Below are 13,872 nucleotides of genomic sequence, written 5' to 3'. Positions count from 1 at the left end.
CAACATAAAAACTGTTATAAGGAGACAATTATCTAAAACTGCTTAATTCAACAGTTTGGGAATATTAAATAAATCCTTTTTAACATAAGCACTATGTTGCCATATTTTTTTTTAAGGCACATTCTGTGCTTTCATTTTTCAATTAACGGATCTTTAAAGATAACTGGCTTTTTCATTAAATATGAGTATATATTAGCAAATAGGGAGCTATAGCCAAAACCTAGTGATTTTTACGTTTGTAAATTAACTCTGTTACACCAGTGTTCTGAGGACAGCAGCATTATTAAAGTAAGGTGCACAGCCGTTCAAGGAACCAGTGTAGAAAGGCAAGGAGTTCTAAACGCCTTTGATTTTTTTTTTTAAGTTGCTTATGGTTAATTTATGTTGTCTTTTTTTCTTTTCTGTGTAATCAAGTATACTTGTGGTAAGAGAAAGCACTGATTTAAATGTGTTTTTATATTCAGTAACCACCTCTTGTTTTCACCATTTGTTTAATCTTCCCAAAATAATCATCTCCAGGAGAATACTTTTATGTGCATTCCTGATACATTGTTAATATTGGTGGGAAAATCTTTAAAATTTTGAGTGTTTTCACGCAATTTGAAAACCTGGAAAAAAGTAATTGAAAGAATATACCCATACCCACGTTGTTCTTTCCAGTCAGTCCCCAAACATCACCCGAAAGTGTACTGCCTCTTCCCAGCGCATGGACGAGAGTAGAAAACGTCACACGAAGTGTATGTTGGACGCTACCTATCCTCCTACATTCTCCGAACAAAATGCGGCACAACCAACTTGTTCTGGACAACGAAACTGTGCCTACGGTAAAATACAAACCAGGAAAGGAGTGTTTCAACCACGTTCACTGAGTGTGCAGCACCCTATCTAACCCTCCCGCCCCGGCGCCACTCCTCGCCGCGGACTCCAGCAAGCCCTTTCAGAACGTCGGTTAAGCTCACCCCTCCCACGCAAGCCACACTTCATTAGAAATGTTAAGTCCGCTCCCCAGAAGAAGTTGCACTTGGGAACCCAAGCAGCGGATCTGACCCTCTAATCCACCACCAATTAGAAAACAATTATTGCTAATCATCTTGTTCGCACGCCTGCCACGTCGCCTGGGACCGGCCCCCGAGACCGGAATTGGGAGATGGAGCCTGCGGGGCTGCGGGTGGGGGCGGGGCGCGCTCCCCTCCGCCCGCCGCGGCGTGTGACGTCCCACGCGTCGGCGGCCGCGGAGCAGCGCGGGGAGCCAGGCGGCCTCAGGTGGGGTAAGGCCGGGCGGGACGTCTGGGGGCCTCGGGCCCCGAGGCGGCGTGGAGCGCGGGGTCGCACCGCACTCGCCGCGGTGGGACCGCGGGGTGGGGTCTGCCCCGCGGCGCGTTCGCTGGGCGGGAGGTCCCCCGGGCGCGGACGTTAGCAGAGGCTGGCGTTAGGCTACTGACGCCGCGAAGCTGGACGGAAAGCACTTCCGCGGTGCCGCTCAGGCCTCCTGGCCAGTTCTGCAAGGCTCGCTGGGGAGGTGCAGACGCCGGCCTCCGGGCCCACCCTCGACCCGCTCCCTCCCCTCCCCCAACTCCCCGCCCCGGGTCTCTGCCGGGCGCCTCCAGTTGAGGGGAAAGTCTGATTCCATAAACCTTCTGGCTGGAAACCTCGCGCGCTGGGGGCCTTTCCTTAAACTGAATTTTCTTGGAAAGGCGGTAGGGTGAAATAAATGTTTCTCTATTTAGGTGTGAAGAAAAAAAATGACACTTCAATGGGCGGCAGTTGCAACTTTTCTTTATGCTGAAATAGGACTCATTTTAATCTTCTGTCTACCTTTTATTCCTCCTCAGAGGTAGGAAACCTCCCAAGCGTTACAATAATAAATATATGATGAGCTCTTTAGACGGTTTAGTGTGTTAACGGAAAAAGTTTTCTTAAGATTAAAAAGGTTTCAGTGCTGTTTATATAAAAGGCACTGTTCAGAAATAAACTCAAAAACCAATTAGGTAATATATGATGACCATATTAAAATATCACATTACATAAAACGTTTTATTATATGTACAAATAACTTTTCCACCTCTCTTCTATAGGAAGGGCCTCGTCTTTTCTGTGCTTTTGATTGCAGATGTAATAAAGCAATGGTCATACTTTTGTCACCTGTCTTGTCGTTAGCTTTTACCTTCGTTTTATTGCCCTGAATTACAGCAGTGAACTTAAATAAAAGTAAATGCATAAGTGCTGTTTACAGCACAGCATGATGCAGAAATGTTTCGGTGAGGCAGTGGAATGACCATTTGGAAACTTAAGCCAATAAATGATTCTTAGTTTTGGCCTTACATAATTCATTAGTGTTCGTTTAATGGCAATTTTACCACTTTATCCTCACACAGAATTAATATATATTAAACGTACTAAATATGAAAAGTATCAGAACCATACATTAGCATTAGTTCCTTAGTAAAGCACCTTCGAAGGACTTCCAGTACTATTTCGATCGAAGCCTTGGCTCACTTTACCCCTGTAATAACCCACTTATTAGGAGTTCAGTTTTACCTCAGGACTGGATAGTGTGAATGATAAAATACACCTGTATAAAAATGTTGCAAGACATTTGTTCACATAAAAGAAAATAAATGAGACCTAGAGATAACCCACTGAAATTTAGTAAGATTCCTCTACCGGAAGAGACTTAAGAAAGTTTTTATCTTGACTCAGGGTCCGGTAGTCTTCTGTTTTTGTCTATCAGCTGTAGCATCACTATTTTCTTTCCTACAAAAAGAAAAATTGAATTGTTATGTAGGAAGCGGCCTTTGAGATGATTTTATTCAACCCATTCATTCTATGGGAAAGTGGCCTGACTGAGGTCATCTAGCTGATCTGTGGCAAATTCTGGACTAGAATCTGCCTTTCAGTCTAGTGCTTTTTCTGTTCCATCACCCTATCTCTTATCCTGTTGATTTTGTTTCAAATCCTTACTGATACCCTGTTAAGCTTTTTGGTAATACTTGCAACAGTAGAATCCTATATTCAAGAGAAAGATGTTATTTATAAACATCTGAATTATAGATAAGGCTTAAGAATTTGCAAAAAAATTTTCTTTGTCAGTTGATCTCTTCTCCATCAAAATCGTGCATAAATTATGGATTTTTTTCCTGCCAAATATAATTTTTTCCTATCCTGATCAAGTATCTGTTAGATTTGTGTGTATGTACATACATTATATAAATATATCCTCATGGACAAATATACTTAAGAAAAATATGTTATATATGCACACAGATAATTTACAATATGTCCTTAACGTGTGTATCCACATCATTTTTTACCTTTCATATGTGTAATCACCATAGTCTTCAAGGAAAAGTCTTCAGTCTTCATTTAATTTGGCTGTCCACTTTTTTCTCACATACCCGCTGGTTAAAGACACATCTCAGAGATCAGACTGCCTGGGTTTATATCCCAACTCTGCAAGTTACTGTGTGCCCTTGGGCAATTTATTTACCATCTCTGGCCAGTTTCCTCATCTGTAAAATGGAGGTAATACTAGTATCCACCTCATATGGTGGTTGTGGAGATTAAATGAGCTAAAACATGTACAAGTGCTTAGAAGGGAAGTATGGTAAGGACTCTATATAGTAGCTATTATTAGCTTTGCCTTGAATGGAGCCTTATTATAAACTGCTCATTGTTCCGTGTAGGGGGTCTCTTTTGTGTTCCCTTTTATACTGTCAATTTACTTGAAATGTGAATTTACATTTGGACCTAGATCAAGGTATTGCCACTTATGTTCTCTTTCTTAAAATACAAATCTTTGTAATGTAAAATTTGAATAGCATCCTTGGATGGAAGCATAGAGGCAAAAGAAACTGCATTGATATCAATCTCTGTCTCCCCCAAACTTAAGGTTATTAGAGTTGTTTTCAAAACATAATAAAGTAAGACCTTTTTTTTTAAGTTGTAAGAATTTGAAATTTACTTAAGTGCTTATTACCGTTGTATGTCTCCTCTGGACTCAGTTAATGTGTTACTCATTTAAAATGCCCTTGTGCAAAGTTTGTTACCCTTTCAGTTGTGTGATGGATTACTTTGTCACTCTTTGCCATTTATAATCCATGCTTTCGTACCTCTGTGTCTTTGCTTATACTGTTCATTCCATCTAGACTATTTCATTTTATTTTTAAATTTCACTTTCTCAAATATTGATCTGGGTGGTAATTACATAGGTATATACACACATAAAAGTCCATCAAGCTATACATATATTAAATATATATACACATATATAAATTTATATATTTGTTTGTTTGTTTGTTTTTTGTTTTTTGGCCACGCTGCGCTGCTTGTGGGATCTTAGTTCCCCAACCAGGGATTGAACCCAGGCCCTCAGCAGTGAAAGCTCTGAGTCCGAACCACTGAACCGCCAGGGAGTTCCCTTTCACGCTACATATTTAAGATTTTTGCTCTTTACTGTGTATGTGTAATACCTCAGTGATTTTTTAAATTTCCGTATGGTAAAAGTAGAGAAACATTTTTACTTGGAGTAGATGTTGAAAGCGCATGTATTTTTTTTTCATTATTAAAATAAATAGTGCAGAGTCGGACCTCTTACTCCTGAAATGTTGTTAATTGTTAGAACAATAGATCTTTGTTATTTCTGAGTTACTGTCCTGATTATATATATTATGATATAAAGTGATAACTTCTATCAGCAATTTAATATTTTACTATAAGAATTCCTTTTTAAGGTTTTGATCATGTACATTTGCTTTAAAAGTTATTTTTACTTTAGAATATTTAAGCCACCAGACAGCAGATAATCAAATGTCAGATTATTATTAAATTTGAAAGAGGTTGTTCTTTATTTCATGAGACATTCTTATTGGTAAGAATTGGTAATTCTCTGGTATGACATAAAAAATTAAATTTCTGTAATTCTTTTCACTCGCTGCACAATTGCCAAAATGTTAATTCAGTATTTAGAAAGTATCTCAAAATGTCCCTTTGATTTTTTACACCTGATGTAATTATATTGCTTTACAGATGGCAGAAGATTTTTTCATTTAGCGTCTGGGGTAAAATTGCAACTTTCTGGAACAAGGCTTTCCTTACTATTATAGTCCTATTGATTGTTCTGTTTCTAGGTAAGTATTAGATTCCTCCTTTGACTAAGCTTAACTCTAGTTTTTATATTATTATTAAATGTATTCATTGATTTTTAATTAATTAAGTTGGTGTTGCCATTAGTATACAGTTGACTTTATATTACATAGTATATTGATAGTGTATGGAGTAGATAATTGATATATTGATAAATAGTTGATAGATATTACTGTTATATACACACAAGCATAAATTGCAGCAGAGTGCAGTGCTTCTTAATCTCTTTTCTGTTGTTTTAAGATTTCAATGCAGTGATGCATAGCCTAGTTTTCAGAGTTACCAGTTATACAGTCATTTGTTATTTTGGTGTCCTAGGCACCCAGGGGCTTAGCTCTTAGGGAGGCAAATAGAGGAGTAGAATCACTAGGACCTCAAAAAGAGTTTTAGATGCAGGCTGTGAATCTTGATTGGATCCTGGTTGAAAAACAACAACAGCACAGATATTTAGGGACTACTGCAAAAATTTGAACATGGACTGGTTGTTAGATAATCCTAGGGAATTTCTGTTAACTTTAGTTGTGATAACAATGTTATTATTATAAAGCAGAAGTCAGCAACCTACAGCCCGCAGACCAAATGCCTATTTTTGTAAATAAAGTTTTATTAGAATATAACCATGCCCATTTGTTTATGTCTATGCATGAACAACTGCAGAGTGGAGTAGTTGAAACAGAAACGGTGTGGCCTAGAACATTCACTGTTTGCCTTTAGAGAAAAAGTTTCTCTAAAAAGTTTCACACCTGTGACATAGGAGTATGTCCTTATGCTTAGGAGTTGCATGCTGAAATATTCAGAAGTGTCATGATAGTTACAACTTACTTTCAAATGGTTAAAAAAAACCAAGTAAAGCAAATGTGGCAAAATGTTAATTGTTGAATCTAGATAGTGGAATATGGATGTTTATTGTACTAGTTTTTCAGCATGTTTGAAATTTTCATGATAACAAGTACCTTAGAAATTAGAAATCAGAAGTAGACTTTTTTTTGTTTGAAGTGGAAAAGAATAGCTTTATTGCTTTGCCAGGCAAAGAGGGCCACAGTGCGCTAATGCCCTCAAAACTGTGCGTCCTGACCTGGATTGGGTAGTGAGGAGTTTTATAGTAATGGTTCAAAGAGGGCATGATCAGCTCGTGGACATTCTTCTGACTGGTTGGTGGTGAGGTAATCGGGTGACAGCATCATCAACGTTCTGGTTCCAGCCGGTCTGGGGTCTACGTGCTTGTGGGCAGCATGCAATTAGCTTCTTCCACTTGGTTGGGGTTTCAGTATCTCAAAAACGTGCAGATTTTCCCATCATTTCCCCTTTTGATTGTAGGTCTTTCAGTAGGAATCACTGATGAGCAAAATATCTGTCTCTTGATGCCAGGGTGATTCAGCTTCTTGCCGTGGGTGCAGATCATGTCCCTTGGTGGTAGAACTCCTTTATATTTGCCCAGATGCTGGTGGAGGTATTGTGACGTCCAGACAAGACTTTTCTCTAAAAGTAGACCTTTAAGGTTCTTATCAAACTGGAAATTCCATGAATCGAAATAGTTACCATGTTTTTTAGAAGGAGTAGCTGAGCTCAGAGAGATTAAGTAACTTGTCTGAGATCACCCAGCTGCTTCTTGGCACTTCAGTTTTTGATACCCATTGCAGAGTGTATTTTCCCTCAGAATTCCCTCCGAGTTGTGTTGTGGGTTAGGTAGGTTTTACAGGGGCCATAACCACCACGTATGCCACTGTCTTATGAGAAAATGTTTTCTCACATTCCATATTACCAACCTCTGGGGTGGAATCCTCTTTATAAACCAGGATTAACTGGTGTGAGAAGGTATGAGTAGGTAATTGTATCAGGGTATGAATGGGTTTATGCCTCATTTCAAAATGTATTTGTCTCATGGTAAGTTATTAATGTTACTGATTGAATCTCCAGCCATAGAAGAAATAACACCAAGCGAGTAAAAAGCAATAAGGAAAACAGGTACCAACTTTGCCATCAGCTAACTAAATGACCTTTGGAATGGCATTTCACCTGTCTGAGTTTGGTTTATCCATTTGCAAAATAAAGGGAGAGAGCAAATAATCCCTGCAGCTCTTGCTATCTCTAGAAGTGTATTGTGACCTTCCAACTCTAAAATTATCACAAGAATTTCTACTGAAAACTGCCACATATCCATATAAGGAAGGGGAACTTTAGCCAAGCTTCTTTTGGTTACATATATCAGAAATGAACTTCAGCTCACTTGAGCAAGAAAGGGGAACTTAAAGTAAAATACGGGGTTGTTCCACAGCAGCCCAGGGAAGGAAGGAAGCCAAACTCCTAGGAACTGAAGTGTCCTTTTCGTGTCCCTGCATTTCTCACTGGGTCTACTTCACATCTCTACAGACTCTGATACTCTGTTCCCACGTCAGAAAATAGGTACCATACAGCTGCCAAGTTTTGTCAATCTAGCGATATGCAAGGATTAATTAGCCATTTCTTTTTTTTTTTTTTTTTTTTGTCCGTGCTGCACAGCAAGGCATGTGGGATCTTAGTTCCCCTACCAGGGATGGAACCCATGCCCCCTGCATTGCAAGTGCAGAGTCTTAACCACTGGACCGCCAGGGAAATCCCTAACTAGCCATTTCTGAATCCCAATTCCAATTCTAAGGGAAAAAATCTGATCAGCTAGCACCAGGTATCCAATCCTCATCTGAGAAGCTATGGCCAGGGGCAGGGTCACAGAGCAGAATCATGACTGCTGGCTGGAGCCTACATCTGTGGACAGAGGGAGTAATTAATTCCCAGAGAATAGGAACCTCATGGATGGTTAATGCAGGAGCTTTAACCATGGATGGTAAAGACAGGCAGATAGGGCCTTATCCGTGAAGCCTCAGTGTTTCCATCTCAGAACAGGGGGATAACACGTACTTCACTGAAGTGTCGGAAGGATAAAATGCAGTTACATATGTAAAGTACATAGTCCGGTGTTCTCGTCCACTAGAACAACACTGGTGTAAGTAATGTAAACCCAGTAGGTTTGAATTACTCAAGCTTAATTCATCTTTTATTTTGGAATTTTTTTTCTTGTTGGTCTAATAAGGTAATTATTACAAGGTGTTAACATTCCTAGAGCCAATACTAACTGAAAAGTGTGTGTGCATCTGTGTGTGTTTTAGCACGTTGGAATAGGCAGAAAGGAAGTAGGAAACCCAGGAGAATATGTTCAGTGTCAGCACAAATGCATCTTGGGAATTTGAAAGCGTCCACAAGTGATCCAAAAAAAGACTATCTCTGTGTGCCTTATAGAAAATTGACTTTGTCACACCCTCCCTTTATTGTTGCCCCCATCCCACTTTTCATACATGTTCTCTTCGTTATTATGCAAGCAATTCATTCTACAAATGGGTTTTTATGACTATTTATATTTATTCTTTGATAGTGCTTAATCTTTAGCGTTTCTGCATAATGGATCCAGGAGTATTGTTCCTGTTTAATTGCCAATGAGTAATGATCTTCACAGTATTATGAATTATTTTTATGAGTTATGTTTGGTTTATTTTTGTTTTGTAGTGATTGGCATGCTCTTACTATATTGAGGCAATCTGAGAAATAACTAAGCCATGAAAAAGAATGAAATCTTGCCAGTGTGTCAACATGAATGGACCTTGGGGCATTATGCTAAGTGAAATAACTCAGACAGAGAAAGACAAATACTGTATGAACTCACTCATATGTGGAATCTTTAAAAAAATAAAATCAAGCTCATAGATGCAGAGAACAGATTGGTGGTTGCCAGGGGTGGGTGGTGGGCAAAATGGGTAAAGGGAGTCAAAAGATACAAGCTTCCAGTTATAAAATAAATAAGTCATGGAGACGTAATGTACAGCATGGTGACTATAGTTAGTAATACTATATTGCATATTTGAAAATTGCTAAGAGAAAAGAAAAAAAATTCTGTAACTATGATGATGGATGTTAACTAGACTTGTGGTATTTTACAATATATACAAACATCGAATCTTTTTTTTTAATTAGCAAATTAGGAATAGAAGGAAACTTCATCATTCTGATGAAGAACATCTACAAAAACCTAGAGCTAGCATCATCCTTAGTCAGATGTTGAAAGTTAGCCCCATAAGATTGGGAACAAAGCAAGGATATTCACTTTCACTGTTTTTATTCAATTAAGTAATAGATTTTCTAACCAGGATAATAATGTCAACAAAAACTAGAAAGCATAAAGATTGCAAGTTAAAAAGTAAAACAGTCATTTGCGGATGACATGATTGTTTATTTAGAAAATCCTAAAGTATCTATGAGAAAGTTACTGTGTCAAAGAAATATAGTGGCATCAAAAAATACAAGGTCAATATACAGAAATGAAGTGTATTTCTATACTATAATCAATAATTCAAAAATGAAATTTTTGAAAATTCCTTTTATAAATATACCAAGAAACCTAAAAACCTTACAAAAAAACTTTATAAAAGGATGTACAAGATCACAACGCTGAAAGCTACAGAAACATTGCTGGAAGGAATTAAAGAAAATGGAAAATAAAAATATCAATTGGAAAACTCACTATCATTGCAATGAAATAGCACTTCATACCGACTAGGATGGTTATAATCAAAAAGACAGAAAATAACAAGTGTTGATGAAGATGTGGAGAAATTGGAACCATCATACTCTGCTTGTTGGAATGTAAACTGGCACAGCTGCTTTGGAAAACAGTTTGGCAGTTCCTCAAAAAGTTAAACATAGAGTTACCATATGATCCAGCAATTCCACTCCTAGGTATATACCAAGAGAAATGAAAACTTATGTCAGTACAAGAACTTGTACGTGAATGTTCATGGCAGCATTATTCTTAATAGCCAAAATGGAGAAAATCCAAATCATCTCATGAATGGATAAACCAAATGTGGTATATCTGTACAATGGAATATTTTTCAGTCATAAAAACTAACAAAGTGGACTTCCCTGGTGGCACAGCGTTTAAGAATCCGCCTGCCAGCGCAGGGGACACGGGTTCGAGCCCTGGCCTGGGAAGATCCCACATGCCGCAGAGCAACAGCCCGTGAGCCACAACTACTGAGCCCGCGTGCCACAACACTGAAGCTCACTGCCTAGAGCCCATGCTCCGCAACAAAAGAAGCCACCGCAATGAGAAGCCTGTGCACCGCAACAAAGAGTAGTCCTCGCTCACCACAACTAGACAAAGCCTGTGCGCAGCAGCAAAGACCCAACGCAGCCAAAAAAAAAGTAAAGGATAATAGTTTGCCATGTAGCTAGAGATTAGACAGCGCAGTGATGGTAAGTCCTAGATGACTAATAAAAAAGCAAAATACTGTTAACATTCAAAGTTTACCAGTATCCACTTACAGAGCATCTGTTTTGAGCGTGGTACCCTCCCACGTATTGTAGAGGAAAGACAAAAAGACAGTCCCTAGCTAAAGTCCACTATCTAACAGTTAGGTCAGTTGTGCTAAAACTGCTTCCCGTTTTAATAATAACCTTATATTCTTAAAAGCCAAAAGTAATATTCCCTCTTTTTCTCTGATAGATGCTGTGAGAGAAGTAAGAAAATATTCCTCAACTCATGCCATTGAAAGCAGCTCAGCCAGCAGACCTGCTGCCTATGAACATACACAGATGAAACTTTTTAGGTCTCAAAGAAATCTTTACATTACTGGATTTTCATTATTTTTCTGGCTGTAAGTTTTTTAAAAAGCACAATTTAAAAACATGATTTGTGTTTCTCTTTCTCATTTTTTCTACCTATACTATAGTTGTTTTTTTTTCTGTACTATTTAGCATACTAACGTCTTTATGAAAGAACTCAGATGACAGATCCAAATAACAAATAATAATTGTGGCTTGTAGGTTCTATAGGCCCATAACGCCCTGCATGATCTGGCGCCTGCTGCTCTGACGTGTACACCACGTTCCAACCACACTGCCCTTCGCTGCTCATTCATTCATCCATTCTTGCAACAAATATTTATTGAGTTCCTGTTTTGTACCCTGCTCCTTCCTGCTTCAGGATCTTCCCACCAGCTTTCCCTTCTGCCAGAATACTCTTTCCTTCCCTCTCTCCCTGGCTAATTTCTACTTTAGCCCCTTTCTCAGGAAAGCTGAGACCTCTGACCATCATTCCCCCAGAGTAGGAAGGTCTTCTGTTGTACACTCCCATAGAATGTGTAATGTATATGCTTTTCTTTCAAGTGTCATTCGTGATTGCAATTAAATACTGTTTTAATTCTTGCCTTCCCAAGTAGAACCTAAACTCTGAGAGCAGGGCCTCTGTCTTGTTTCCTGCTATGTCCCCAGTGCCTGGCACAGTGTTTAACACTTAGCAGTTCCTGAGGAAATATCTGCTGAATGAATAAATGAAGATAACGATTACTACTACTAACAAAGGAAGTCACCTATAAGTAGAAGTGAATGAGCAGTTTTTAGGTTTGGCCAGCCTCACAAAATGCTCTTTAAATTTTTTGCTGAGGGGGAAAAACTCTTACTGGCCCTGCCACACTGTCTGGAATTCTGTTTCTTCTCATCCTGGCCAAAGGCCTCTACAGAGAAAATAAGTAAATTAATAAGTAGCACTGAACCTGCATTCCAAATGCTAATCTTCTAACGAAGATTCCAAAGAAATGAGACACAGGCTTGTTTTGACTGGAAGACTTGAATTAAAAATATATCTTCCTTCCGTAAACATCACCTCCCTCCACCACACCCACACCTGAAGGGGAGTCGCTGGATAATTATTACTTAAAGTCACAGTTCCTGGTGATTAGTTGCACACTACTCTGACATTTTTTTCATTTTCTTAGAGTGTTGAGACGTCTGGTTACCCTTATTACTCAGCTGGCAAAAGAGCTGTCAAACAAAGGAGTACTTAAAGTTCAAGCAGAAAATACTAACCAGGCTGCCAAAAAATTCATGGAAGAGAATGAAAGACTAAAACGGGTATTTAAATTTTCTTCTTAAAAACTGGTGTAAGTGTTATTGGTATTCCCAAGGGGTGGTTTATTATTTTTCAGCATCAGAAAGAGCATTTTCATAATATATAAGCAGAAAATGACCATAAATAACAATATTCTACAAAATTATTGTTTCAGAAGTATTTTATTATCTTTAAATTTGTGTGTTCTCACAGTTTCCCTCCATAGTAGATTAATGCCATTGGACCTACTTCCTATGATTCAAGGAGAAAACAGTATTCTGGGAATACGAATTTTAATTCCTTCATTACCACTAATTTTACTTTATAACCTAAAGCAAGTTCTAATAAGTCTCTATTATGTTTCCATTTCCCTTTCAGTTGAATTCCTGTTGGTTTTTTTGGTGTGGTTTTTTTTGTTGTTATTGTTGTTTTCTTTAAATGATGATTATGTAGGAAGCAGACGAAAATAGTTGATATAGATTGATGACTGCATATAATATTTTCAGTTTCTAATTTGGTTATGCTGTTGATAATTCTTCTTTGAGAACCCTATGCTGTCTTTCCCTGGCTACTCAGGGAGAGTGTAAATGAGATACTGATGTTTTCCATGTTAAGTAAAAAGAAGAACGAATGGAAAAATGGAAGATACAAAATTACTTCGGGTATTTTTTTCTTAGGTTTAAAATTTAGGAGTCAGATCTCATAGCTTGAGTGTTTTCAGTTCATTTTAAGCCCCATAAGTTTTCCTAATTCTGCTTCTTAGAAAAAAATAATCAGTGGAATCTTCAGAAGTAAAATAACTTTTCTTGAAGAAAGAATTCCTAGCATAATGCAATAAGATTATCTCCCTATTATAAATTAATGAATTACAGTCAATTATATATTACATCAAATTATATTTATGTAAAAAGTATTGTGATCCTAAATTCTAAAGCCCAGCCTCTTACAGAAAGAACTATAAGCATCACCTTTCATCAATGCTAAATGAGTTAGCTGTTACATAGTACAATATAAATCTTTCTAAAACCTATGAAATAAGTCAAAACTCATTGCAAAAAAAATTTTTTGATACTACAGTGTCATGGTCACCTATTCAGAAACCCATGTTTTACTTATGACGTCTACCTTATTTTTACTACAAAAACAGGATTCAAAAATGTCTCTTTGGGTAGATTATAACCAGCATCTTTTAAGGAAACTTTTAGAGAATAAGCACCGGCTTATATTTTTACTTCATTTTGTTCTGTTTTGAAAAAGCATTGATCCATAGATGTCATGTAACTTTCCCGTTGTCATAAATATAGGTCTGGAAATCAAGCTGTCGGTATTTCTGTATTCAGAAACAAGCAATATACGTCACTGTAGTGTTTCAGCAGCACAGTCAGCCTTATTTTGTACCTTAATATTATTTGCTTCATTTTCTATCCTTTGATCTCATTTCATAATGGTAAAAACGAAACAAACCCCTCAAGGCTTTTATTAATATATGGTGGCTAAACTCAAAAGCACACAGCCAGTATTTGTAGACTTACCATGTACCGATCTTGATTTACCATGCCTATCATGTTAAAGTAGTGAGTTGTAACTACTAATAGAACACTGCTTTTTTCCTCTTATTCTTGAACTCCAAGAAAATGGAAAGTGTTTTTGTAGTTTTGGTACTATGATTTTTCTCATATATACCATAATTAATGTACTTAAATTAGTTTTGTCCTTCAGAAAAAGCACGTTCCTCAAAGCATTTCTTTTGGGATTGTTTTCAGAACCAGTTACTAACTTGCAAGGAAATTTATTTCATGATGACTGATTCTTTG

At 37.8% G+C, this 13,872-nt stretch overlaps 1 protein-coding gene across 1 annotated transcript in view; it reads left to right on the top strand.

Moving 5' to 3' along the window:
- Positions 1 to 1,225: 1,225 nt before the first annotated feature.
- BCAP29 (B cell receptor associated protein 29) overlaps positions 1,226 to 13,872 on the top strand; it is a 41,251-nt gene continuing 28,604 nt past the window's right edge. The window contains exons 1-5 of the mRNA XM_079932183.1: positions 1,226 to 1,263; positions 1,728 to 1,834; positions 5,026 to 5,126; positions 10,676 to 10,826; positions 11,946 to 12,081. Coding sequence (XP_079788309.1) covers positions 1,743 to 1,834; positions 5,026 to 5,126; positions 10,676 to 10,826; positions 11,946 to 12,081 — 480 coding nt within the window. The 5' untranslated portion in view covers positions 1,226 to 1,263; positions 1,728 to 1,742. The remainder of the gene's footprint in view (positions 1,264 to 1,727; positions 1,835 to 5,025; positions 5,127 to 10,675; positions 10,827 to 11,945; positions 12,082 to 13,872) is intronic.

The sequence above is a fragment of the Stenella coeruleoalba genome, assembly GCF_951394435.1.
Source record: "Stenella coeruleoalba genome assembly, chromosome: 9".
NCBI lineage: Eukaryota > Metazoa > Chordata > Mammalia > Artiodactyla > Delphinidae > Stenella > Stenella coeruleoalba.
The sequence above is the reverse complement of the archived record's forward strand: the minus strand, read 5'-3'. Positions and strand labels throughout refer to the sequence as shown.